Genomic DNA, 26,431 nt, shown 5'->3' with positions numbered 1-26,431 from the left:
AATGAAAATGTGACAAAACTAAACGGTTTTTTAATAAATTAACCATTAGAAATGTCCTAAGTCAATCTCGATTGTAGACACCTATCAATTCTATGATATAAACAAAATGGCTTCATATAGGCTTCTCATTCTTCTGCGACCCTCAATTACACAAACAATATTGCATCATAGATATGGAGAAAAAGACCAACAAAGGCATTATACATCCCCCCCAAAAAAAAACTAGTTTTATTCATTATTAAAACACCTTAACTTTTAAAGACTCAAACTATAACATATCAAAAGTTGCAAAAACACAAACAAACAACACATATCACTACAAACTTCCCCATATCTAAATTCTAAAAACGAGTATAGATTCTATACGAACGCTTGCGATGTCCACCTTTCCCCTTCGCAGCCTTCTTCGGAACACGCGGAATCGGAACTCGAGTTGGCCACCTCGGAATCACAAATGGCACCACCACTCGCCATGAAAGATCTTCAACAACACCAATAGGTTTACAAGCCACATCTAACCTTTTATTCTCGATATCATAGGATACAACACAATTAAGCTCCTCACACCTCAGGTAAACAATATTCAGATCGAAAGGGTTGAACGATAATGGAAGAAAATTAGCAGTCATTAACCAGGAGGTTAACTCAGGATCCGAAGATGAAAGATCACTCCGAGTCACTTTAAACTCAGAACACCATTCTCCTTTCTCATAATCTTTCAAATCCCACATGCTAAAACAGTAAAACGAAGAAGGTTCAGGTGACACCTCGAAAAATCGAAGCTTACCTTGCGTTTCATCACATAATCGATAAATCCCTTCATATTCGTACTCACTGTCGATGTCTCTTTCATCTGGGAATGGAATAACGCGACAAGATTTTTGATTTCGGTAAGGATCAAAAGCAACCATGCCATGAATGTCGACAAACCAATGAAGGATGCCCTTATAGGTGATAGGACCTCCACCTCGTTTCAGAAGGGCGATTGGTTTACTACAGGGTAGCTTATAATCGGCCCATTTTCCAGTATCAGATGAAAAAGTTTCTAGATTGAGATAGTTTGAGGGTGAACTGAGTAGTTCTACTCTGACAACGGTGAAGCTTACGAGAACATTGTCTTCGTTTACTTTACTAACAAATCCCTCGCCGAAGAAAATTGGGTGGCGATTTGTGGATCTGTCTTTCGGTCGAGGTAAAGTAACCGACTGTCTGGTTACCGGATCGCAAACATAGTAAACCAGAGGTCCCAATAAACAACAGAGAACCAAGCCATTGCTGACACCCAAGACTTTGAATTGATCAGATTGTTGTTGTTCTTCGATAGTAGAGAGAAAAAGGACCGAGAATTTTGAGGAATTGTAATTCTCGGGACGGAATCGATCAAGAACGTCTGTGAATTTCGACACATAAATGTACCTGTACAAAATTCTGAAAGGTATGGATGATGACGATGCGCTGAGCATACGCGAGCAATAGAAACGGGAAAATGAAGGCTGAGAAATTAGGTCTAGCCAGTGTTTGCAAACACATTTGAACCTAAAAAGTGATTTCAGGGGCAATCTTGCGAGGATTTCGAGAAGGAGAGACTCAGTGAGGTTTTGAATATTGTATGAGAAGGTATGAGCAAGGAGAACAAGCCCTAGAACTGATGATTCGGAAAGAGGGTTTACTTGTGTTGAATCGATTGGTGTGATTACCTGAGATTGAGATTGAGAGTGTTTTCTCTTTCTTGAATAGGTGATGATCTGATGAGGGTGGCTCGGAAATGACTTCTGATCACCATCATCGTCGATGTGATTGTCGATTTGATTGATTGAATTGTTGGGTTCCATTAGCGGTGGTTTGAGGTTGGAAATGGAAAGAGCGCCACCAAGGCTAGTTCTTGGTGAAAGTTCATACACTAAAATTAGGTTGCCACAATTACAGACACAAGAACGCCCTTTTAAAGGGCTCTCGATGCTATAAGAATGTAGTTGGCTTTTAATGCTTTGACTACTTTAAAAGAAATATGTTCAGAAATATTGACTAAAAAACAATACATAAATGAAAGTTGATGAACAAATAACCAATTATTTAAAATATTAAAAAAGTTGATGAACCGATAACAAATTATTTATAGCATTCTAAAAATAGTACTATGTAGTAAATATTAGTTGTAGGTTTTCTTTTTTCCTTTTGTTTTTTGTTTTTGTTTTTTGTTTTTTTGTTAAGGGATGTTTGGATAGGAAAAAAAAAGAGGTGCTTATTGCTTATTTCCACAATAAGTTAATTTAAATATTTAGATAAAATCCAGCTTATTAGGCTAAATAAGCTAATTTTAATAAGCATTTCTCCCCATGTTTATTGTTTATTGCTTATTCCCACTACAAATAAGCTATAAGCAATAAGCTAAAAATCTAATCCAAACACCCCCTAAATCTATGGTTGTAAGAATGTAACATCCGGTTTCAGATATGAATTTGATGTTTAAATCTTGTGTAATCTTGGTGGCCACGACGTGGTGGGGAAGATCACCACGACGTGACAACAAATTTTGTGTCGTGATCTATTTTAGTGGTCACGACGTGGTCATGTATTGGCCACGACGTGGCGACGCCTTAGGCTCGAACCTAATTTTGCGGGCTTAATGTTATACTTTAGACTAGAAAGACTTTTGTCTTTTAGCTAAAAAGATAGGTTTTATATCTTATAGAACTTAAAGAGAACTTTGTGGTTAAGGTAACCTTTTGGCAAGCTTAGGGATTTCATTTGAGCAACTTCTTGACATTTGCAATTCTTCTATTTCGGATCTTGATGGTTGGTTTCTTGTAAACTTAGGAGTTGAAAGATCTACTATGCTCAAAAGACGTATTAAAGTGATATTGTTAATTAAAATATGGTCCTAAGAGTCACACAAACAACTTGATATAATTGATTATTTATTAGAATTTGATTTTAATAAATATTCAATAAACTCTTATAATTAATTGGAAATTATTTATTTTATGGAAATATTAATTTTCAATGGCAAATAACATAATATATAATATGGTATGATTTATTAGGTCATGTACACCATTTTGGACTAGAAAGACTTTTGTCTTTTAGCTAAAAAGATAGGTTTTATATCTTATAGTAAAACGTAAAGAGAACTTTATACCTTTTGTCCTCTTGCTTGGCCTCAAAGCTATAGGTACCGAGGGACAAGATACAAGTTCTCTTTTGTATTAGTTTACTAGTCGAATCTTCGCGCGTTGTGCGTGATTATAATTATTTAATTAAAATGCTAACATTTAACAAATTGTGATTTAATATTTATACATGTAAAACCAATGTCAATAAAAAACAAACTCTATAGTTAACATATTAGTTTTATTAATTTTAATAAGTTTATATCATTAGTTATTTCTACGATTAATTCATGATTTTATAGACCGTTTTATGTTGTGTAAATTATATATCAAACATATATTGATTTCTATGTATAAACAAAACAAAGTTGTATGAAAAAAAATACTACAACTTTTGATGATTTTATAGAACGTTTTAAGTCGTGGAATTATATATAAAACGTATTATGATTTGTTTATATAAAACAAATAACAAATAATATGAAAACCACTATAGCATTTAATAAAATAAAAACACTACAACAGTATAACATTTACATCAAACAAAACTTATTAAACACTTATAAATTAGTTAAAATGAATATTTAGAAATCAAAATACATTTGATCTATAGAAACAATGTTATAAAAAAAATTGTGTTGAAATAACCATTGATACGACAAAAAAAAAATTTCAACCCTTTTATTTTGAATCACAAATCTTTTGAAACATATGGTTTTCTAATCAAAACTTACTTATATACTCTAATATAGCTACAATGTGAAATGACATTGCATATTAATAACCATCAGTTTAAAAAACTTTTTGAATGTAGTGGAAAATATATAGGCAAATTACATTAAATTTGAAATCGTAATTACATTTAAATAAAAAAAACTATTGAGTTGTAGTGTGAGATTTAAACTCTTGATTTGTGCCCAATCATACATACTTATAAAGCTAGCATTTTTTCTTGAATCTCATGCATTTGAAACCCCCATTCTTTTTTCCTTTCACCACATTCATTTGAAACTCTCATGACTTTTTAATTTCTTTATAATAATAATTATAATTTGGTAATTAGATTAAATAAATATCAAATCTAAAGTGTATTCATATATAAACTAAATTTCAATATTAAAATAATATATTTAATTCTACTTATAAAATTATGTTTTTTAACTTTTAACATCTTATACTTAATTTATTAGTTTTAATATATTGTTGGATGTAAACCATTATCATTTTAAAGGTATAATTTTTGAACAATTTGTATAAAATACTTAAATTATTAATTAAAATATAACATTATAGACTCAACTTAAATATAAATTTTATTTAACTTAAACAACCCAAAGATTATTTTATAAATAGTTAAAAGTGATAAATTGTAGTGTCTTTCTAATAATGATTTTAAGTTGGTTAATAAGGTAAACAAATATCAAACGTAAAGTGCAATCATAAATAGACTAAAATTCAGTTTTAAAATAATATTTTTGCTCCTATTTGTAAAGTTATGTCTTTAAATTTTAACATATTATACTTAATTTATTAGATTTAAAATGTTGTTACACTTAACCATTATCAGTTTAAAACTACAAATTTTGAACAGTTTGGACAAAATACTTAAATTATTAATTTAAATATAACATTACAGTGTGGAGTTAAATATAAATTTCAGTTCCACTAAAAAAACCAAATAATATTTTGTAAATAGTTGAAAGTGATAAATTATAGCGATAAATGCAAAAACTAAATTGTAATATCAGTTTAACTAAAATATTTCCTAAATATATTTATATAATCGTTAAAAATTCTCAAATAAGTAGCTTAAAATAACTTATAATAACAATAGTTAAAAATAACTCTATATAAATGATTATATTGTTACCTTTAAAATCAAAAAATAATGTTTGATGTTTTAAATAATTATAATGATAGAAATTACAACATTAAGCAAATAAATTTTAAAAAATTAGTTAAAAATAACAACTATAAATAATATTAAACCATATATAATATTTAATTTTATTGATGTATAACTCACGAGTAAAAGTCATTCAAACGATTGAGATTATGACGTTATAATAGATTTATATATTATCATATAATTGAAAATAATCAATATATTATATCAAATTAATATACGAATTATTATATCAAATTTAACAACGTTAGTGTTATATTTTAAAAAATATATATTTGTAAAGACTTCAACTATATAGGTGTTTTTGCGCATTATAATGTCAACTCAAATATAAATTTCAGTTCCATTTAAAAAAAACTAAAGAATATTTTGTAAATAGTTAAAAGTGATAAATTGTAGTGATAAAAGAAATAACTAAATTATAATCTCAATTTAACTAAAATATTTTTTAAATATATTTTTATAATCGTTAAAAGTTTTCAAATAAGTAGCTTAAAATAACTTACAATAACAATAGTTAAAAACAACTCTATATAAATGATTATATTGTTAGCTTTAAAATTAAAAAAAAAACAATGTTTTATGTTTTAAATAATTATAATGATAGAAATTAAAACATTAAGCAAATAAATTTTAAAAAATTAATTAACAATAAAAACAACTATAAATAACATCAAATCATATATTATATTTAATTTTATTCATTTGTAACTCACGGGTAGAAGTCATTCGAACGATTGAGATTATAAAGTTATAATAAATATATATATATATATTATCATATGATTCAAAATAAACAATATATTATATCAATTTAGTATATACAAATTATTATATCAAATTTAACAACAACGATTTTGTTATATTTAAAAAATCATATATTTGTAAAAACTTCAACTATATAGCTGTTTCTACGCAACGCGCGGGCATTCACCTAGTAAGAAATATATTCAGAGATATTGACAAAAACATTAGAGTAAACGATAGTTGATGAACTGATAACAATTTATTTAAAACATTAAAAAAGTTGGATGAACTTATAACAAATTATTCAAAGCATTCTAAAAATAGTACTATGTAATAAATATTAATTTTAGGTCTTCCTTTTTTGTTTTTTTTAAATCTAGGGTTGTGAGACTGTTACATCCGGTTTCAAGTATGAATTTGATGCTTAAATCTTGCGCAATCTTGGTGGCCAAGACGTGGTGGGAAGATCACTACGACGTAACAACCAATTTTGGGTCGTGATCTTTTTTAGTGGCCACGACATGGTCATGTATTGGCCACGACGTGGCGACATCTTAGGGTTGAACCTAATTTATTGGTGTTAATGTTATATTTAAAGGATGTGATAGGTAGGGTTTTGTCCATCCTCAGCCTCCATCACCCTCCAAGTCCAAAAATCAAACCCTAATAACTTGATTCCTCATTTGAGCTCTATTTGGTGTTCTTAATGATCATTGAAGGAACAAGAGCTTTGTGGTTAAGGGAACCTTTTGGCAAACTTAGGGATTTAATTTGAGTAACTTCTTGACATTTGCAATTCGTCTATTTTGGATCTTGATGGTTGGTTTCTTGTAGACTTAGAAGTTGAAAGATCTAGTATGTTCAAGAGTCGTATTAAAGTGATATTGTTAATTAACATATGATCCTAAGAGTCACACTAATAACTTGATATAACTGATTATTTATTAGAATTTGATTTTAATAAATATTCAATAAACTCTTATAATTAATTGGAAATTATTTATTTCATGGAAATATTAATTTTCAATGGCAAATAACATAATATATCATATGGTATGATTTATTAGGTCATGTACACCATTTTGGACTAGAAAGACTTTTGTCTTTTAGCTAAAAAGATAGGTTTAATATCTTATAAAACTTAAAGAGAATTTTATACCTTTTGTCCTCTTGCTTGGCCTCAAAACTATAGGTACCGAGGGACAAGAGACAAGTTCTTTTTTGTATTAGTTTACTAGACGAATCCTCGCGCGTTCCGCGTGAATATAATTAATTAATTAAAATACTAACATTTAACAAATTGTGATTTAATATTTATACATGTAAAACCAATGTCAATAAAAAAAATAAAATCTATAGTTAACATATCAGTTTTATTAATTTTAATAAGTTTATATCATTAGTTATTTATACTGTTAATTCATGATTTTATAGACCGGTTTATGTTGTGTAAATTATATATCAAACATATATTGATTTCTATGTATAAACAAAACAAAGTTGTATGAAAAAAAATACTACAACTTTTGATGATTTTATAGAATGTTTTAAGTCGTGAAAATTATACATAAAACGTATTCCGATTTGTTTATATAAAACAAATAACAAATAGTACGAAAAACACTATAGATTTTAATAAAATAAAAACACTACAACATTATAATATTTACATCAAACAAAACTTATTAAAAACTTATAAATCATTCAAAATGAATATTTAGAAATCAAAATACATTTGATCTATAGAAACATTGTTATAAAAAAATTGTGTTGAAATAACCATTGATACGACAAAAAAAAAATTCAACCCTTTTATTTTAAATCACAAATATTTTCAATTATATGGTTTTCTAATCAAAACTTACTTATATACTCTAATATAGCTACAATGTGAAATGACTTTGCATATTAATAACCATCAGTTTAATAAAACTTTTGAATGTAGTGGAAAATATACAGGCAAATTAGATTAAATTTAAAATCATAATTACATTTAAATAAAAAAAAACTATTGAGTTGTAGTGGGAGATTTAAACTCTTGATTTGTGCCCAATAAGAAATATATTCAGAGATATTGACTAAAAACAATAGAGTAAATGATAGTTGATGAACTGATAACAATTTATTTAAAACATTAAAAAAGTTGGATGACCTTATAACAAATTATTCAAAGCATTCTAAAAATAGTACTATGTAATAAATATTAATTTTAGGTCTTCCTTTTTTTTGTTTTTTTTAAATCTAGGGTGGTGAGACTGTAACATCCAGTTTCAAGTATGAATTTGATACTTAAATCTTGTGCAGTGTTGGTGGCCACGACGTGGTGGGAAGATCACTACGACGTAACAACCAATTTTGGGTCGTGATCTTTTTTAGTGGCCACGACATGGTCATGTATTGGCCACGACGTGGCGACATCTTAGGGTTGAACCTAATTTATTGGTGTTAATGTTATATTTAAAGGATGTGATAGGTAGGGTTTTGTCCATCCTCAGCCTCCATCACCCTCCAAGTCCAAAAATCAAACCCTAATAACTTGATTCCTCATTTGAGCTCTATTTGGTGTTCTTAATGATCATTGAAGGAACAAGAGCTTTGTGGTTAAGGGAACCTTTTGGCAAACTTAGGGATTTAATTTGAGTAACTTCTTGACATTTGCAATTCGTCTATTTTGGATCTTGATGGTTGGTTTCTTGTAGACTTAGAAGTTGAAAGATCTAGTATGCTCAAAAGTCGTATTAAAGTGATATTGTTAATTAACATATGATCCTAAGAGTCACACTAACAACTTGATATAACTGCTTATTTATTAGAATTTGATTTTAATAAATATTCAATAAACTCTTATAATTAATTGGAAATTATTTATTTCATGGAAATATTAATTTTCAATGGCAAATAACATAATATATCATATGGTATGATTTATTAGGTCATGTACACCATTTTGGACTAGAAAGACTTTTGTCTTTTAGCTAAAAAGATAGGTTTAATATCTTATAAAACTTAAAGAGAATTTTATACCTTTTGTCCTCTTGCTTGGCCTCAAAGCTATAGGTACCGAGGGACAAGATACAAGTTCTCTTTTGTATTAGTTTACTAGTTGAATCCCCACGCGTTGTGCGTGATTATAATTATTTAATTAAAATACTAACATTTAACAAATTGTGATTTAATATTTATACATGTAAAACCAATGTCAATAGGAAAACAAACTCTATAGTTAACATATTAGTTTTATTAATTTTAATAAGTTTATATTATTAGTTATTTATACTGTTAATTCATGATTTTATAGACCGGTTTATGTTGTGTAAATTATATATCAAACATATATTGATTTGTATGTATAAACAAAACAAAGTTGTATGAAAAAAATACTACAACTTTTGATGATTTTATAGAACGTTTTAAGTCGTGGAAATTATATATAAAACGTATTCCGATTTATATATATAAAACAAATAACAAATAGTATGAAAAACACTATAGATTTTAATAAAATAAAAACACTAAAACATTATACCATTTACATCAAACAAAACTTATTAAACACTTAAAAAATCATTCAAAATGAATATTTAGAAATCAAAATATATTTGATCTTTAGAAACATTGTTATGAAAAAGCTATGCTGAAATAATCATTGATGCGATAAAAAAAAAAATTCAACCCTTTTATTTTGAATCACAAATCTTTTCAAATATATGGTTTTTTAATCTAAATTTACTTATATACTACTAATATAGCTACAATGTGAAATAGCATTGCATATTAATAACCATGAGTTTAATAAAACTTTTGAATGTAGTGGAAAATATATAGTCAAATTACATTAAATTTGAAATCATAATTACATTTAAATAAAAAAACTATTGAGTTGTAGGGGCAGTTTTAAACTCTTGATTTGTATCCGATAATGTAATATAAATATTAACAATTATATGTTATAAAAATAATATTATAAGTATTTATCATTGAAATAATATTTTTTATAATAAGTTGTAACTAGTATTATAATAATTTTAAGTACACGATAAGGTATAAAAAGTTGTGTCTGAATTAAATTGAATTAAGTTTTTGGTTTAAAATTACTTTAAACTATAGGTACTTTTAACTAATTTATAAATAATTTATTTGAATATTTTTTATTTCTTATTATTATTATTATTATTATTATTATTATTATTATTATTATTATTATACTTTTTTATTGTATTTTCATTTGTTCTTTACAGCTATTAGATATTGGAAGAGAATGAACGGTTCAAATAAAATAGTGATTTGAATTTCAAAAGTATAGTAATTGTTATGTACTGCGACCAATCTTAAAAAAATATGTTAAGAGTGGGTTAGGGGGGAGGAGTGTTACACTTGAGGTATATTTTTATCACTTACATTTTCTTATGAAAATATTAATATTTTTTATTTTTTATTTTTCCTTTACAATAAAGAACGAATAAGGAAAAATGAAATTGACAAATGTAATAAGATAATTTATTTTTGTTACATAAAAACATTTAAAATTGGGTACATACATATAAGTTTTGGTAGAACATAAAGAATTCATTTTTATAACACACATAATTATTGGTTTTCAACAATAAAGTCATATCATATTAAAAAATCATCCATTCTAGTTTGTCATTATCACCAACAATTATACTATATATTAAAATTGTCTACCCTTAGCTACAGTAAAGTGGCTAAGGGATTGACATAAATGGTCCCCTGCTTATGTGACTCTCTCCATTTCCTGTTGTAGGTCCATTTGTGTTAATATCAATATTGTTAATGACCACATGTTTCCGTCACCGTTTTCTGATCCAATCAGATTTAGATTTGTGCACATCGTCGCCGCCCCCACCCTTATCTCATCGACTATATTCCATTATACGACACACCCACCGTCTTCATCTCCATCTTTCAAGAAACACCTACTCCTCCACCTTCTCTCTTCCGTTTCGTCTCCATCCATCACCGCTCCCTCCAAGGATCCTTTTCGTCCACTTTCAATTGTATCTGGGTCGGTGTCCTGGACAGACGTTTGACACATGTTCTATTTCTGGAATTTTCCACCGCCTCTCCTATGTAATCCCTCTCTATTCTCTTTCCCCATCCTACTGTTCTTTCCAATCGTGTATGTATTTTGTGTCCATTGAAGAGGCGTTGGCAGTGGTGGCTTGGGTGGAGGCGACATCAAGGTTTTCCAAATAAGATACCAACCCTGTCATCTTATTTGACGGTAATACGAACATGTATACACGATTATCGAAGGTTTGTTACGATTAATTTCGTCCTAATGATTTTTCTTTGACGTGCGTGTTTCTTTACTAAGTATGTGTTTCATTTACTACGTGTTTTTTTTGCCAGAAAAATTCAACCTTGGAAGAATAGATTGAACCCTAATTAATCAGGGATTCGTGTTATTTGGGGAAGATATCACTTTCTCTGATGTATTTGTTAGTACACTGAAGAAAGAAGATATTGAAAGCACAGTTAACGGGTTTATTTCATTTAATCTATACAAAGCTCTGTAATCTTTTAGACCCATGATTTTATCCTTTGTTTTTTGATAGATTGATTATGATTACTTTCCGTCACAAATCACAATAATAATATTTGGAGAAACAGGTAATAAGTTGCTTTGATAAACTGATTATTTGGACAAATGTAAGCTAAACTGATTAGTAGTGTTAGAAAGCTTTAAATGTGTTCATAACATAGATTACATAGCTAAATCACTAGATTTAGGAGTTTACTCCCCAAGGTGTTCTTGGGCGGTAAACTCCCGAAACAAAGCCGAGACCGACCCTTGTGTTATGCTATTGCCTTAGAGTCATTTATAAGTGTATTAGGGACATGAAAACAAGCTAGAAACACCCAAGTTTGAGAGTTTACGGCCCAAGAGTAACTTAGGCCGTGAACTCCCATTTCAAACTCAAAATGGTGATTTTAAGGAACCTAAAGCCTTAGAACTTTTACCTAGACTTGTCCCCAATAAATCAAGAACCTTAAACACATAAGAATCACATTTCAAAGTGAGTTTACGGCCATGACATGGTTCATGGGCCGTAAACTCATTTAAGGGGCACCAAAGTGTGTCAATGGTCTTCATATGCTTGGAATAAAAGTCTAGAACCAATACCACTTGTGCATGAGGCTTGAAAACAACAAAAACAACATTCCAAGGGAGTTTACAACCGTAAAATCCAAGGGAAATGGCCTAGGGGCCGTAAACTCCTCTAGGGAGTGCTTCTAGACCTTAAACCCTTCCAAGAATTTAACCACCAAGTTGGAATAATTCTAAGAATCATTTGGAACTTCAAAACACACCATACCCCCATGGTTGGGAGTTTACGGCCATAAACTCAAGAGTTTACAACCGTAAACTCCATGTGTGTTAGTATATGAGGAGCAAACTCATATATGGGGTCCTTTGGAACCCTAAACACAAGTGCCTTGTCCCACGATAGCTTAGATGCAACCCTTAGGGCTTATAACACTTATATAAAGTGTGTAATATGTTCTAGGATGTCTTAGCTTTATCAATTAGTAACTTAAGACTAATTGAGTGCATATATGTGTGATTATATGTTCATTAGGATCGTAGTGTGTGTACAAGTCCTCACTTGACACCTAACAATCCTACACCGTCCGGTTCATCCAAATCACCATCTACAGGTGAGTTCATACCCCTTAATCAATGTTTTAAATGATTTTAACGTTTTAATGGGAGGGGGGGTACAAGTAGAAAACAATATGTTATTAAATCAATCTTATGTACTTTATAACTATGTTTTCACTCAGTAGATTTCACATATTTCAAAAGGTGACACATGAAGTGATTTTCTATCTTAAAATACCTTGATAACAAAAGTATTAGTTTTGAAATGTTTATTAAAATGACATCAAGTCATTCTTAATTATTGTTCAAAACTCCTAGATATCTTGCAAAACCAGTATTTTACCTTCTTGAATCAAACTATACTTATGCACATATGTTCATTTATATGTTAGAGATTATAGCTTTCATCCTTTGTTCAGTTTCCCACACCCTGGTGTATTGAGGGTGCATAAATTTACTTGAACAATCACTTAATTTCCAGTTAATTATCATAGGGATAGTTAGAAGAAACAAAACATTATTACTACTACAAGGAATCACACAAGAGTCAGTTCATTCATGAGTGTACACCAATACCTTACATGATACATGAGCACACATACTTAGGAATACATGATACATGAATATGCTTACATATACTTACCTGTTACATGAACACACCTACATGAATACCATATAGGAACACTTCTACATAGGTGCCTTATCCTGTATTCACTTACCTGGATACTTGTACTTAGAACTACGAGGATAATTTATTAGTACTTTCTGTGTAAATTATCTTTCTTATCCCGGTTCAATGGGATAGCTCGGCGGGACTTACCATTCCGAACCCCACTGATTAGCACCAGTGGTCGATGACCATCTACGGAGGTCTAAGGATACTACTTATAATAGGTAGATCGATAACCGGGGCTAACCCCTCCACCCACCTGCTGCTGCTACAGAGGACAAGTGGACAATCTTCGATTGTTCATTAGGTTATACCTTTCGCTTATTGCGATGTTGTGTTACTCCTAGTACCCAGCGATGACACTTACATTAATACTTGTTCTGGACAATCTTCGGATGTTCATTAGGTTACATATTTCGCTTAATGCGATGTTGTGTTAGTCCTAGTACCCAGTGACAACACTTACATTAGTACAACTTACATTAATACTTGTTCTGGACAACCTTCGGATGTTCATTAGGTTACATATTTCGCTTAATGTGATGTTGTGTTACTCCTAGTACCCAGCGATGACACTTACATTAATACTTGTTCTGGACAACCTTCGGATGCTCATTAGGTTACATATTTCACTTAATGCGATGTTGTGTTAGTCCTAGTACCCAGTGACAACACTTACAGTAGTACAACTTACATTAATACTTGTTATGGACAATCTTCGGATGTTCATTAGGTTATACCTTTCGCTTATTGTGATGTTGTGTTACTCCTAGTACCCAGCGATGACACTTACATTAATACTTGTTTTGGACAATCTTCGGATGTTCATTAGGTTACATATTTCGCTTAATGCGATGTTTTGTTAGTCCTAGTACCCAGTGACAACACTTACAGTAGTACATTTTCCTGTTTACTTTATTTTGTGATACTTTCACATAAACGATGAGTTAGACTAAGTACTTTAGCACTAAACAATAAAAGGAAAAACTATCATTTTACTTACAAAACATTCGGGTCTTGGTAGAAGACTACATTATCATAACAAAACATTCGGGTCTTGGTAGAAGACTACATTGTCACAACAAAACATCCGGGTCTTGGTAGAAGACTACATTGTCATAACAAAACATTCGGGTCTTGGTAGAAGACTACATTTCATACTTATAGAAAGCAAGGGATTTTCTAGGGTTTTTCATGCTTACATCAACATTTTCATTAAAGGTTTACATGGCCTTCATAATAGATTTTCATAAGCCAGACAATGACACCTTAATTACTTATGAATTCACTAGCTTTAAAGCTGATACTCGCTTTCAAAATAACTTGTATTCTCAGGTCATCAGTTAGACAGGTGCGATGGCCAGGTTTTTGAGAAGATGGAGCACAGACAAGACTCGCCTTATTTTGATTATTCATTTTATTGTTGTACATTATGAAATAACACACATGTATTAAAACTCTACTTATAATGCAATGGATGATGTTGTTGCTTGTTTATTATATTACACTGTTGTGATACTGTACATGACGTCATCCACCCCTGAACGTTTCCGCCGTGTTTCTAAATTTAGCCTTTAACTACATAAAAACTAAATACAACAACCAATCCCACATAGTTTATGTTTTTTTTTTTCAATTTTGTTATTTCTTTCTTTGATTTTGTTGTTTTACTAATGTTGTTACTTTTTCAATCGTAAGTAGGTGTTGTTTGATTTTTTGATTTTAGTCATTCTTGAATAGATCCATAAAAAGATAAACAACTATAATTTATTTTAAAATATTAACCAGGTCTGATGATATAAAATACATTATACCATATCATGTATGTGAGTACTTTGACATCAGAATCAATTTTGTTTTTCATTTGTCTTTAGAATCCATGTGTCTCTGCTCAATGGGTTTGGGAGAGTTGTAGGTTGAATGTTCTTCTCATAATCACCAACATGTGATTTCAGATATTATAAAGTAAAATCTAATTTGAAAAAAAAATAGAATATTTAGTTGGAACAAATCTGTAAATCGGGTGGATAATGTTCATAAACGACCTTGGATTTGATTTCAATCCTTGTGCGCTGCTGCAAGAAAGGTAGATGTCATATGATTTTGAATTGGAATTAGAGATTCCATTCCATGGTTGCCGAAGGGATAGAATTCAATTTTGTTCTTCCTTTTATTGATGGAAAGACCAAAATGCCCTTCTAAAAACACTCTACTATCAAAATTATTTGTTTTAGTTATCTTTGTTATCGAAAGCCGAAAGGGTTCTAGAAGGAACTATACAATAGAAACATGAAGGAGATGTAATATATTTTGTGCCCACGTAGAAATGGATGTGGAACTTGCAGGAAATGACCATATTTTAACCTTTTGGTCCATGTGTGACATGTTAAATGTTGGACATTGCAGGTAACATTCAACTTTCATAAATGAATTATTCCAAGCATTTTTCATCTGCGTATGATTGAAAATACTTAAAATACCCCTCAGTAAATGCTTGCAGTACGGCCTTTTAGAAGGATATATGCATTGCCATCATACGTGGATACCCATATCTTCCATCCGTCTTCGCTTCACAGCTATATCATGGCCACCCCTTTTTTTTGTTGACTTCATGATGCTTTCCAGGTAAATAAAAAAATAATAGTAAGCTATAAACAAAATGAATTCAAGTATGTTTCTTTTTTATACTAATTTTGTTAAATTTTACAACAAGATTTTTGTTGATTCTCTTGACAGTTTGGACAGGAATTTAACTACAAAACCTAAAAGCCTGTTAGGATTTTCCTTGAGCAAAGTGTTTTTGGAATATGTTATTAACTAAGTTTGGAATAGTTAAAATACTTATCGGATGAATAAGATTCAAGCATATCCATAGTGAATCTCATATCTTTTTTTTAGTAGTGGTTGCTTTAATTGCTTACCAAATTATGACATATTTATAGGCATCATACATTTTTTACTTAAATAAACACTTTTGAGTGTTTAGATTAAATAAAATAGAAAGGGTTTATTTTCTTAAATAAACACTTTTTTGATTAAAACATATCATTTTCATTTTTTTCGGTCTATAGAAATCTACTTTCATGTTAATGTTTATTATACCATTTTACTTTTTTTTTTTTTTCAATTATAGCATTTCAACTTTCATTAAAATGTCAATTATAGCATTTTCCTTTTTCAATTATAGTATTCAACTTTCACTTTAATGTCAATTATAGCATATTATTATTATTATTATTATTATTATTATTATTATTATTATTACAATTACAACATTCAACTTTCAGTTTTTCTATCATTTTGTGTTCATGTGTGTTTTTTTATTATTTTTCTTACTTTTAGGACATTGTGTCAATTTAACATATTGAAAGTATAATATTATAAATAACAATTTCCATACAGTATAATCCTATAGTGTTTTTCTTTTTTATCCGTAGTTTCCACATGTATTGAAAACGTTGTATTTTGCAGTGTCATCCAAATGCATCACAATTTTCACATCTATAAGAGGGAAAAAAAATTTACTTACAGTGATAGACGCGAATAGATTTTTCCAAGTACATCTACTATTTTAGAGTTATGTCCCAAAATATGACATTTTAATGAGCTTTACAAACCTTTTTTTCTCAAAAAAATAGTGTAACATCCCGAAATATCAAGAGTAGAGTGGAAGGGCTAAAAGAGTAAATTGGGGAAGAGCAAATCGGCGAGTAGAGTCGCGACTTGGTCGCGTGTTAAGTAGCCGACTCGGCGAGTCAGTAAGATGGACTCGGCGAGTAGGCGCTGAGTGGAGAAAACCCTAATTCTCGGGGTTGAGCCCTATATAAAGAACATAACATTCATTCCCCCAACCTCTTTACTCATCCTCAAGTCCAGAAACCCTTAGCCTTCATGTGTGAGTGATCATATTGCATTGGGAAGCTTGGAGAAGCATTTGTTGAGGATATCTTGAAGGGTAGAAGGCTTGGAGCAAGGGGCTTTGCTTGGATTCGAGTTCCATTGCAATTGGGGCGTTCTTTTGAGGTAGTATCTCGTCCTTGGGCTGTTATTCTTGGATTCATCATTTTAGGGTTTGTGGGGAGCTTATCTTTTGGTGTTTTGGAGTTTAGAGGTTAGATCTGAGGTTGCTACCTCAGATCTGGAATGGAGAAGGGTTGGAATGCCTGAAAGTCCCTGTGTTTGAGTGTGTAGTGAAGCTATCATGTCCCAAAGCCTAGCCCTAAAGTGTTTAAGGCCTAGATCTCTTTGGATTCACGTAAAGTTTGCCACTTTACGTGATGGATGGGTTGTAGGAGGCTAGATCTATGTTTTGGATCAATTGCATGGCCTGGAATGCTTCTGTATGGATTCAGACCGGTGGTACTCGGCGAGTCACATGGGTGGACTCGATGAGTTGCTTGAAGATGGCCTGGAACTCGGCGAGTTGTATGAACAACTCGACAAGTAGGTTGAAGATAGCCTTAGACTCGGCGAGTCTGTTCTTGGACTCGGCGAGTCTTGTCGAAGAGTCCCAATATTTTCTGGTTGAGTCGAGAATCGGCGAGTCAAGGGATGACTCGGTGAGTTGTGGGCGAGTGGACTCAGAGTTGTTGGATTCGACGAGTCTCGGGGTGACTCGGCGAGTCAGGTCGCGGATTGAGGGAAGTTCTGAGTATGGGGACTCGGCGAGTCATCGGGTTGACTCGGCGAGTAGAGTCAGTCAGGGGTTGACTTTGACCTTGTCCAAAGGTTGACCAGTTGTCTTTCAGGGGTATTTTGGTAATTAAGGGTATTTATTGAGTTGAGTGTGCTGGTGTTTAGTGGAGGAGTTCGTGTCGGAGCTTGGAGCAGCGAGATCTTATCCTTTCAGCCGGCAATTTCGAGGTGAGTTATCCTCACTATATCAACAGGGTCTAAGGCACCAAGGCCAGCCCTTATCGGATTGAGATCCGGGTAGTTGTTATTATGTTACTGCTTTGATATGTTTGCATCCTGTGAGCTAGGATGGTATATGTTAGAGACCTGATTGAAATCGGTATCCTGAGAGATAGGAAGATGCTATGTTAGTGACCTATTAGGTCGGTATCCTGGTTAGGATGATGATATGATATGTGATCTGTTTGATCTGCTTGTTGACTGTGAATTGCTATATGATTGTATGTATATGTGCACATGGTTGTTTGGACTGGAGTTGGGTTGAGGCGGGTCCTGCTTTGTGCTGTAGGCCAAGATACCCAGGGCGGACCGGTTGTTCCGAAGGCCCAGCGAGCGGTCCGGATAGGCTGTAGGCCCCAAGAGGGCGGACCAGACGTGCCGAGGCTCTGAGAGTGGACCAGGCAGACTAAAGGCCCGGTGTGGGCGGACCAGTCATATTGTAGACTCAGAGAGTGGACCTGGTGGATTGAAGGCCCGGTGCGGGCGGACCAATCACACTGCAGACTCGATGTATGTGTAGAGTGGACCAGGTGGATTGAAGGCCCGGTACGGGCGGACCAATCACACTGTAGACTCGAGGTGCCTGGCTGTTCTGTTGTGGATATCTCACTAAGCTTTCGGGCTTACAGTTGTGGTTTTATGTTTTTCAGGTTCTTCAGGAGACCGTGGCAAGGCGAAGACGTGATCGTACCGCTCCTCATGATTTTGTAGTAATGTGATTCTGGGAATACGTTAAATGTTTTGTATTGAAAACCTTTTTGTAAAGATTTAATGGAATTGAGCTGTTTTTGAAAAATTTAAAATTGGTTGTATTTTTCGGTCGTTACAAGTTGGTATCAGAGCCTTGGTTTGAGTGAATTGGAGGAACATTCGTGTGACTCCAGTCTCAAATCGAGGAGAGTTTTCGAAAGAGTATTTAAAATGGTTTCCAAAATGAGTAAGGGAGGACGCAGAGGTATGATCGGCCGGAGCCAGTAAGTAACCCCAAAATACCATGCATGTTATTTGTTTTTGAGCTTTGATAGAACAACATGCTAGTGACAGGCTAGGGATCTTCAGGATTTCATGATAATGTTGCCTGATTTGTGATGCTTTTAGCCTAGGGTTCCTTATGGGAGATTTTCAGTGTTCCTCTAGTGGTGAGGGTTGAGCGTTGTTATGCATGTTTCTCTAGGGTGTTGTGGTAGTACTTCATACAAATATGGGTAGGTGTGGAAGGTAGTATGGGCCCGTACTACTGAAAGCACAGGACCCATACACGTATCAGGGAAACCATGATCTCTAGGGTTGGGTTGAGAGAGTTGGATCCCAGGATAGTGGGAAGAGTCTGAGATTTTGTGTGGTGTTTTTTAGTATGGAGATTCCAAGGCATGATGAGAGTGGATCCGGATCAGGATCGGGAGCAGGAGAGAGAGTTCCGGGCGGATCGGTACCGCCCGAGGTTATCGGTCAGATGAGCACGTGCGAGTTGGATGTGAGGATTCGTGAGATCCTGCGTGATGAGATTGTTGAGTTGTTCCGGGATGAGTTGTCGGAGCTGTTTGGGTCGATCAAGACCTCCATGGTTGAGTATTTTGATGAGCGCTATGTGGCTCTCGCAGAGACGGTTGCCACGGCGGCTACAGCGGCTGTAGCGACGGCAGGGGGAGGAGCTGGTCGGGGCTTTCAGTATCGAGACTTCGATAATACGAAGCCTCCCACCTTCAATGGAGTTCAGGACCCGATCGTCGCTATGAGATGGTTATCAGACGTGGAGGGGTGTTTCTTCACGTGTTCATGGCCTGCTGATCAGAGGGTGAGGTGTGCTCTGAACCTGTTGAGGCTCGGGGCGAAGGATTGGTGGAGATTGACCACGGGGTCATATTCGGATGCGCAGAGGGCTGCGGTTTCATGGGATCAGTTCAGAGAAATGTTCAGCACTCGTTATGTTCCGCAAGTTGAGAGGGAGAGATTGGCTCAGGAGTTCCTTGAGCTGAAGCGGGGTTCGGAGTCGGTGACTGAGATCACCCGGATGTTCACTGAGAGGGCGATGTTTTGCCCAGAGTTCGCTTCGGAGCAGGCTCAGATGTCTCGATATTTGAGCATGCTCAAGAGGGACATCAGACAGTTTGTGTCTGCGCAGAGGTGCGAGACCTTGTTGGAGTTGCAGGAGGCGGTAGGCGGCGTGAGTTAGAGATTGAGTTGCAGTTGCGTGAGCTGAGGCAGGCTCCGGTGCAGTCGCAGCCGGCGCCGAAACGGTCCAAGACCGTTGATGTTAGAGTGGGGGATCTGAGCAGCCACACTTGTGGGAAGTGTGGGAAGGGTCACACCGGAGTTTGTAGGTCTGGTGGTGCATGCCGCAAGTGCGGAAAGGAGGGGCACTATGCGAGGGAATGTCGGCAGTCAACGCCGGTTCGGGATTTGAGGATTTGTTATCATTGTCATCAGGTTGGACGTTTGAGGGTCAACTGTCCACAGTTTGCTGCGGTACCGGTGCAGGCTCCAGCACCGGCCACTTTGAGGATTACAGGTGGAGGTCAGGATGGAGTGGAGCCCCCAAGGGCTCAGGGTCGTGCTTATCAGCTTGCGGCAGAGGAGGTCAGAGCAGTGTCGGATGCAGCTGCGGGTATGTTTCTTTCTTGATATTTTGTTATCTTGTGATTATTGTGGTGTATTGTTTATGTGTTGGTATCTTTGTGTGGTTTCCGATGCGGTATTCTTCGTTTTGAGGGTTGTGGTTTGGTTATGGGTTTTTGTTTTGGGAATTTCATTGGTTATCATCCATGAGAGTTATTAGTGGGAACCTGGCATTGGTTTGAAGTCCGGGTAACATCTGCTTTCTGCGGAGTGGATTGAGTTTCTTTTGAGCGGGTTAATCGGTGTTGTTGTGAGATCTCGTTAAGGTTGTTTATGCTTGTGGGAAGCAGTCCGCGTGTAAGTGTATTCTTTGTGCAGAGTTGTTCGGGGAGGTCGGTGATGGCGACCGGTGGTTGTTAATCAGTGCTACAAGTAGGGGAGAATTGGAGAATTCTCCGGGAGATCGATGAGTATTTGAGGGTGCTTAGCTGTTGGGATTCAGCAGTGTTCTGTCAGCCCAGAGTATAGGCTGATAGGAGCAAGTGTCGGGCATGCGGGGCGGGATACAGACCTAGGGCATTTGATTGTGGAGGGCCTGGGAGCAGGCTGGGATCGAGCATGTGTGATTGAGACAGAGTTCGGAACCCTTAAAGGGCTAGAACATTGCGCATAGGAGGATTTCCGGGAGTGATAGCTCGGAATGTCGAATGCTAGTTGAGCGGTCCGGATAGACTAAAGGCCAGTAGGCGTACCAGTCAGGCCGAAGGCTCGGAGAACGGTCCAGCCAAACTGAAGGCACTGAGAGCGGTCCAGATTGGCTGAAGGTTCTGAGAGTGGTCCAGATTGGCTGACGGCCTGGTGAGGCGGTCCAGTCATGTTGAAGACTCTGCAGGTATTGTTGGATCGGTTCGAGGATATGGATTGTGTATGTTGCAGTGTGATTGCATTAGAAGGTCTGGCCCCGGGTAGTGATCTTGATTAGTTGAGATAGTGCATGGGCTTGAGAGTCCCTGCGATGAGAGCCAGAGTATGTGTGTTGGATGGATAGCGGATACACTATAAAAGGGTGGTGTAGCGTTGGGCGAGCACCGTGACACTTGTCAGAGTGACAATGTGGCCAAGTGGATTCCTTGGTAAAGGAAAAGAGAGAGGTGTGTAACTCCGAGAGGGAGTGCAAGTTCACGGAAGTGAAAGCGGCAGAGCAGAGTTATGATTGGAGTGTTTCGAGTATGGTTATTGAGCAGCGTGTTTGCGGCAGTGGGATGGAAGCTCATCCGGTTTGGGATGTCTGCTGAGGTCGCGGAGGGAATTCCGCAGGTGTAGAACCAAGAGGCTCGGAAGGGATGCAGGGAGAGGGTCTTGGGCTCTCAGTGTGATTCTGATCAGGGTATTGAGTATGTATTAGTGGTTCATCCTGGGGGATGTTTGAGGATATCATCTGTGTATCAGGTTTTTCCAACCTGAGGGTGCTAGAGCTAGTTCAGTATGTGTATGTGATTGCAAGAAGAGAACTCGTGGGAGTTGCTCTGAGATTGAAGAATGGGTCTTTCCGTCAGCATGGAATGGATAGAGTGGGATTTGGATCGGGGATCCGATGGTTCATGGTTTTCTAGCCCATATTGGTCGAGTGATTGTTGAGATTTGGAGCAGTGATGCATCATGGGTAATTCTCGGTTGTTGAGTGTGATTATCAAAGGACACAGCCGGTGCCCGGCTCGAGGCGGTGGTCAGGACACCGTAAGGAAGGAGAAACCGAGTTTCTGGTTCTATGGTTGTGTTTTGAGAAACCTGGTTGGATTAATGCCAGGTGGTGCATGACAGGAGTATTTCTAAGAGTTGTGTTGTCGTAGGCTTTGAGGACGAAGCCTAATTTAAGTGGGGGAGAATTGTAACATCCCAAAATATCAAGAGTAGAGTGGAAGGGCTAAAAGAGTAAATTGGGGAAGAGCGACTCGGCGAGTCACATGGGTGGACTCAGCGAGTAGATTCGCGACTTGGTCGCGTGTTAAGTAGCCGACTCAGCGAGTCAGTAAGATGGACTCGGCGAGTAGGCGCTGAGTGGAGAAAACCCTAATTCTCGGGGTTGATCCCTATATAAAGAACATAACATTCATTCCCCCAGCCTCTTTACTCATCCTCAAGTCCATAAACCCTTAGCCTTCGTGGGTGAGTGATCATATTGCATTGGGAAGCTTGGAGAAGCATTTGTTGAGGAAATCTTGAAGGGTAGAAGGCTTGGAGCAAGGGGCTTTGCTTGGATTCGAGTTCCATTGCAATTGGGGCATTCTTTTGAGGTAGTATCTCGTCCTTGGGCTGTTATTCTTGGATTCATCATTTTAGGGTTTGTCGGGAGCTTATCTTTTGGTGTTTTGGAGTTTAGAGGTTAGATCTGAGGTTGCTACCTCAGATCTGGAATGGAGAAGGGTTGGAATGCCTGAAAGTCCCTGTGTTTGAGTGTGTAGTGAAGCTATCATGTCCCAAAGCCTAGCCCTAAAGTGTTTAAGGCCTAGATCTCTTTGGATTCACGTAAAGTTTGCCACTTTACGTGATGGATGGGTTGTAGGAGGCTAGATCTATGTTTTGGATCAATTGCATGGCCTGGAATGCTTCTGTATGGATTCAGACCGGTGGTACTCGGCGAGTCACATGGGTGGACTCGATGAGTTGCTTGAAGATGGCCTGGAACTCGGCGAGTTGTATGAACAACTCGACGAGTAGGTTAAAGATAGCCTTAGACTCGGCGAGTCTGTTCTTGGACTCGGCGAGTCTTGTCGAAGAGTCCCAATATTTTCTGGTTGAGTCGAGAATCGGCGAGTCAAGGGATGACTCGGTGAGTTGTGGGCGAGTGGACTCAGAGTTGTTGGATTCGACGAGTCTCGGGGTGACTCGGCGAGTCAGGTCGCGGATTGAGGGAAGTTCTGAGTATGGGGACTCGGCGAGTCATCGGGTTAACTCGGCGAGTAGAGTCAGTCAGGGGTTGACTTTGACCTTGTCCAAAGGTTGACCAGTTGTCTTTCAGGGGTATTTGGTAATTAAGGGTATTTATTGAGTTGAGTGTGCTGGTGTTTAGTGGAGGAGTTCGTGTCGGAGCTTGGAGCAGCGAGATCTTATCCTTTCAACCGGCAATTTCGAGGTGAGTTATCCTCACTATATCAATAGGGTCTAAGGCACCAAGGCCGGCCCTTATCGGATTGAGATCCGGGTAGTTGTTATTATGTTACTGCTTTGATATGTTTGCATCCTGTGAGCTAGGATGGTATATGTTAGAGACCCGATTGAGATCGGTATCCTGAGAGATAGGGAGATGCTATGTTAGTGACCTGTTAGGTCAGTATCCTGGTTAGGATGATGATATGATATGTGATTTGTTTGATCTGCTTGTTGACTGTGAATTGCTATATTATTGTATGTATATGTGCACATGGTTGTTTGGACTGGAGTTGGGTTGAGGCGGGTCTTGCTTTGTGCTGTAGGCCAAGATACCCAGGGCGGACCGGTTGTTCCGAAGGCCCAGCGAGCGGTCCGGATAGGCTGTAGGCCCCAAGAGGGCGGACCAGACGTGCCGAGGCTCGGAGAGTGGAACAGGCAGACTGAAGGCCCGGTGTGGGCGGACCAGTCATATTGTAGACTCAGAGAGTGGACCAGGTGGATTGAAGGCCCGGTACGGGCGGACCAATCACACTGCAGACTCGATGTATGTGTAGAGTGGACCAGGTGGATTGAAGGCCCGGTGCGGGCGGACTAATCACAATGTAGACTCGAGGTGCTTGGTTGTTCTGTGATCAGATATGTTGTGGCATGTTATGCGTGTATGGTGTATGTGGTTGGTATTTTGGGGATATCTCACTAAGCATTCGGGCTTAGTGTTGTGGTTTTATGTTTTTCAGGTTCTTCAGGAGACCGTGGCAAGGCGAAGGCGTGATCGTACCGCTCCTCATGATTTTGTAGTAATGTGATTCTGGGAATACGTTAAATGTTTTGTATTGAAAACCTTTTTGTAAAGATTTAATGGAATTGAGCTGTTTTTGAAAAATTTAAAATTGGTTGTATTTTTCGGTCGTTACAAATAGTAACAAGAACCATTCCTGTTATTAATACCAACATACTTTCAAAATAAATTGTTATTTTTGCTTATTTATGTTATCAACATGTGTATTACAAGAGTAAATTTATATTTTCATATTTTAGATCCATTTCATCGGGTGAAGAACAAGCAAGAAAAGTAAAATGAGGTGCCTCATGTTGGATTAAGTTCAATCCCCATTAAGTTCATTATCCAATATTTATGAGAAAGAATCCTATTATTTGGGTTATAAACTCATAATATAATTTATTTTATTTGTTCTTTTTTAATTAAATAAATTAATTGTCTTTATATTTATTTGAAGGTATGTGTGCCTCTAAAAGAATGAACACTTAAGACTCCATAGAACAAAAACTGTCCCATTTTGATAGGTTTGCCCTTGTAGAAAATTAGATGGTTATTTATGCATTTTGGAGCAAGTAGGAAATAACTGTTTTCTGCATTAGTAATCGTTATGATGAGATTGGGTCAAGTTTGTTCACAGTGTATAGACAAATTCTACTTCATCAAACGCAGTTGTGTATGTTTGATAACTTGGTATGCAGTTCTGTAATAAAAAATAATGTAATCACCTTCTAATGAACGAATATCTTTTGATCCGTATTCTGTTATACGATCCACATGTCCAACACAAAAGGAATGAGAAAGAAAACAATATAACAAACCCTAAGAAATCAAACATTTCATATTTTGACTTCCCCAGAGCCTCCGGTAGCACAGCCGAGACAGCGACGGGTCGCGAATGGAAAGAACAGTGGGATGGGGAAAGAGAATAGAAATGGATTACATAGGAGAGGCGGTGGAAAATTCCAGAAATAGAACATGTGTCGAACGTCTGTCTAGGAAACCGACCCATATACAATTGAAAGTGGACAAAAAGGATCCTTGGAGGGAGCGGTGATGGATGGAGACGAAACGGAAGAGAGAAGGTGGAGGAGTAGGTGTTTCTTGAAAGATAGAGATAAAGACGGTGGGTGTGTCGTATAATGGAATATAGTCGATGAGATAAGGGTGGGGGCGGCGACGATGTACACAAATCTAAATCTGATTGGATCAGAAAACGGTGACGGAAACACGTGGTCATCAACAATATTGATATTAACACAAATGGACCTACAGCAGGAAATGGAGAGAGTCACATAAGCAGGGGACCATTTATGTCAATCCCTTAGCCACTTTACTGTAGCTAAGGGTAGACAATTTTAATATATAGTATAATTTTATATTCCGAAAATATATTTATTACCATTAGATGACACATCTACCCTTTATAGAATACATATGAAAATAACTACAACAGTCAACGCACAAACGTTTACATCATCTAACCCCCGCATAGTGGGGGACAACAATCTAGTTTGGAATAATAATTGTAAACTCATTTCATCAAAATCAATTATAAAAAACTCCATCGATGTTATTTACAGCAAAATAAGCAATAGAAACTACCATAGTATATACATAGCATAAAATACATGTTGAATAATGTTCTCTTGTACATAAAATATATTTTCTCAACACAAAAAGAGAGAGACAACATAAAGATACATACATGTTAACAAAGTTAATTGTTCTAACTGATAAATAGTTTGATGGTTGATTTACCAAAAGCTCATGAGAAGTAATTATCAATGCTACTTCATCATCGTGTGATTATAGAAAGATGCATAACACATAAACTTAAAAATGATCTCAAGTATACCTTTAAAAACATACCTAAATTTGAACCTTGGTTGATATCTAAAACTCTACATGCACCCAATTTGAGTTGACATACATGCAATATGTAACCTACAAATTTCTTATATAGGCTAAA

At 35.7% G+C, this 26,431-nt stretch overlaps 1 protein-coding gene across 1 annotated transcript; it reads right to left on the bottom strand.

Annotated features, from left to right (window-relative positions):
* Nucleotides 1-213: 213 nt before the first annotated feature.
* Nucleotides 214-1,951, bottom strand: LOC145093391 (F-box protein At1g49990-like). Its single transcript, XM_079031506.1, has one exon. It carries the CDS (start codon nucleotides 1,830-1,832, stop codon nucleotides 342-344), a length of 1,491 nt encoding a protein of 496 aa, XP_078887632.1. The 5' UTR covers nucleotides 1,833-1,951; the 3' UTR covers nucleotides 214-341.
* Between the last annotated feature and the right edge of the window lie 24,480 nt (nucleotides 1,952-26,431).

Source organism: Lactuca serriola, chromosome 3 (assembly GCF_051521515.1).
Source record: "Lactuca serriola cultivar US96UC23 chromosome 3, Lser_US96UC23_V15, whole genome shotgun sequence".
NCBI classification, from domain to species: domain Eukaryota; kingdom Viridiplantae; phylum Streptophyta; class Magnoliopsida; order Asterales; family Asteraceae; genus Lactuca; species Lactuca serriola.
The sequence above is the reverse complement of the archived record's forward strand: the minus strand, read 5'-3'. Positions and strand labels throughout refer to the sequence as shown.

Excerpts from the sequence above, each read along its gene's own strand:
- LOC145093391 (XM_079031506.1), bottom strand. The coding sequence starts at position 1,832 with ATGGAACCCAACAATTCAATCAATCAAATCGACAATCACATCGACGAT.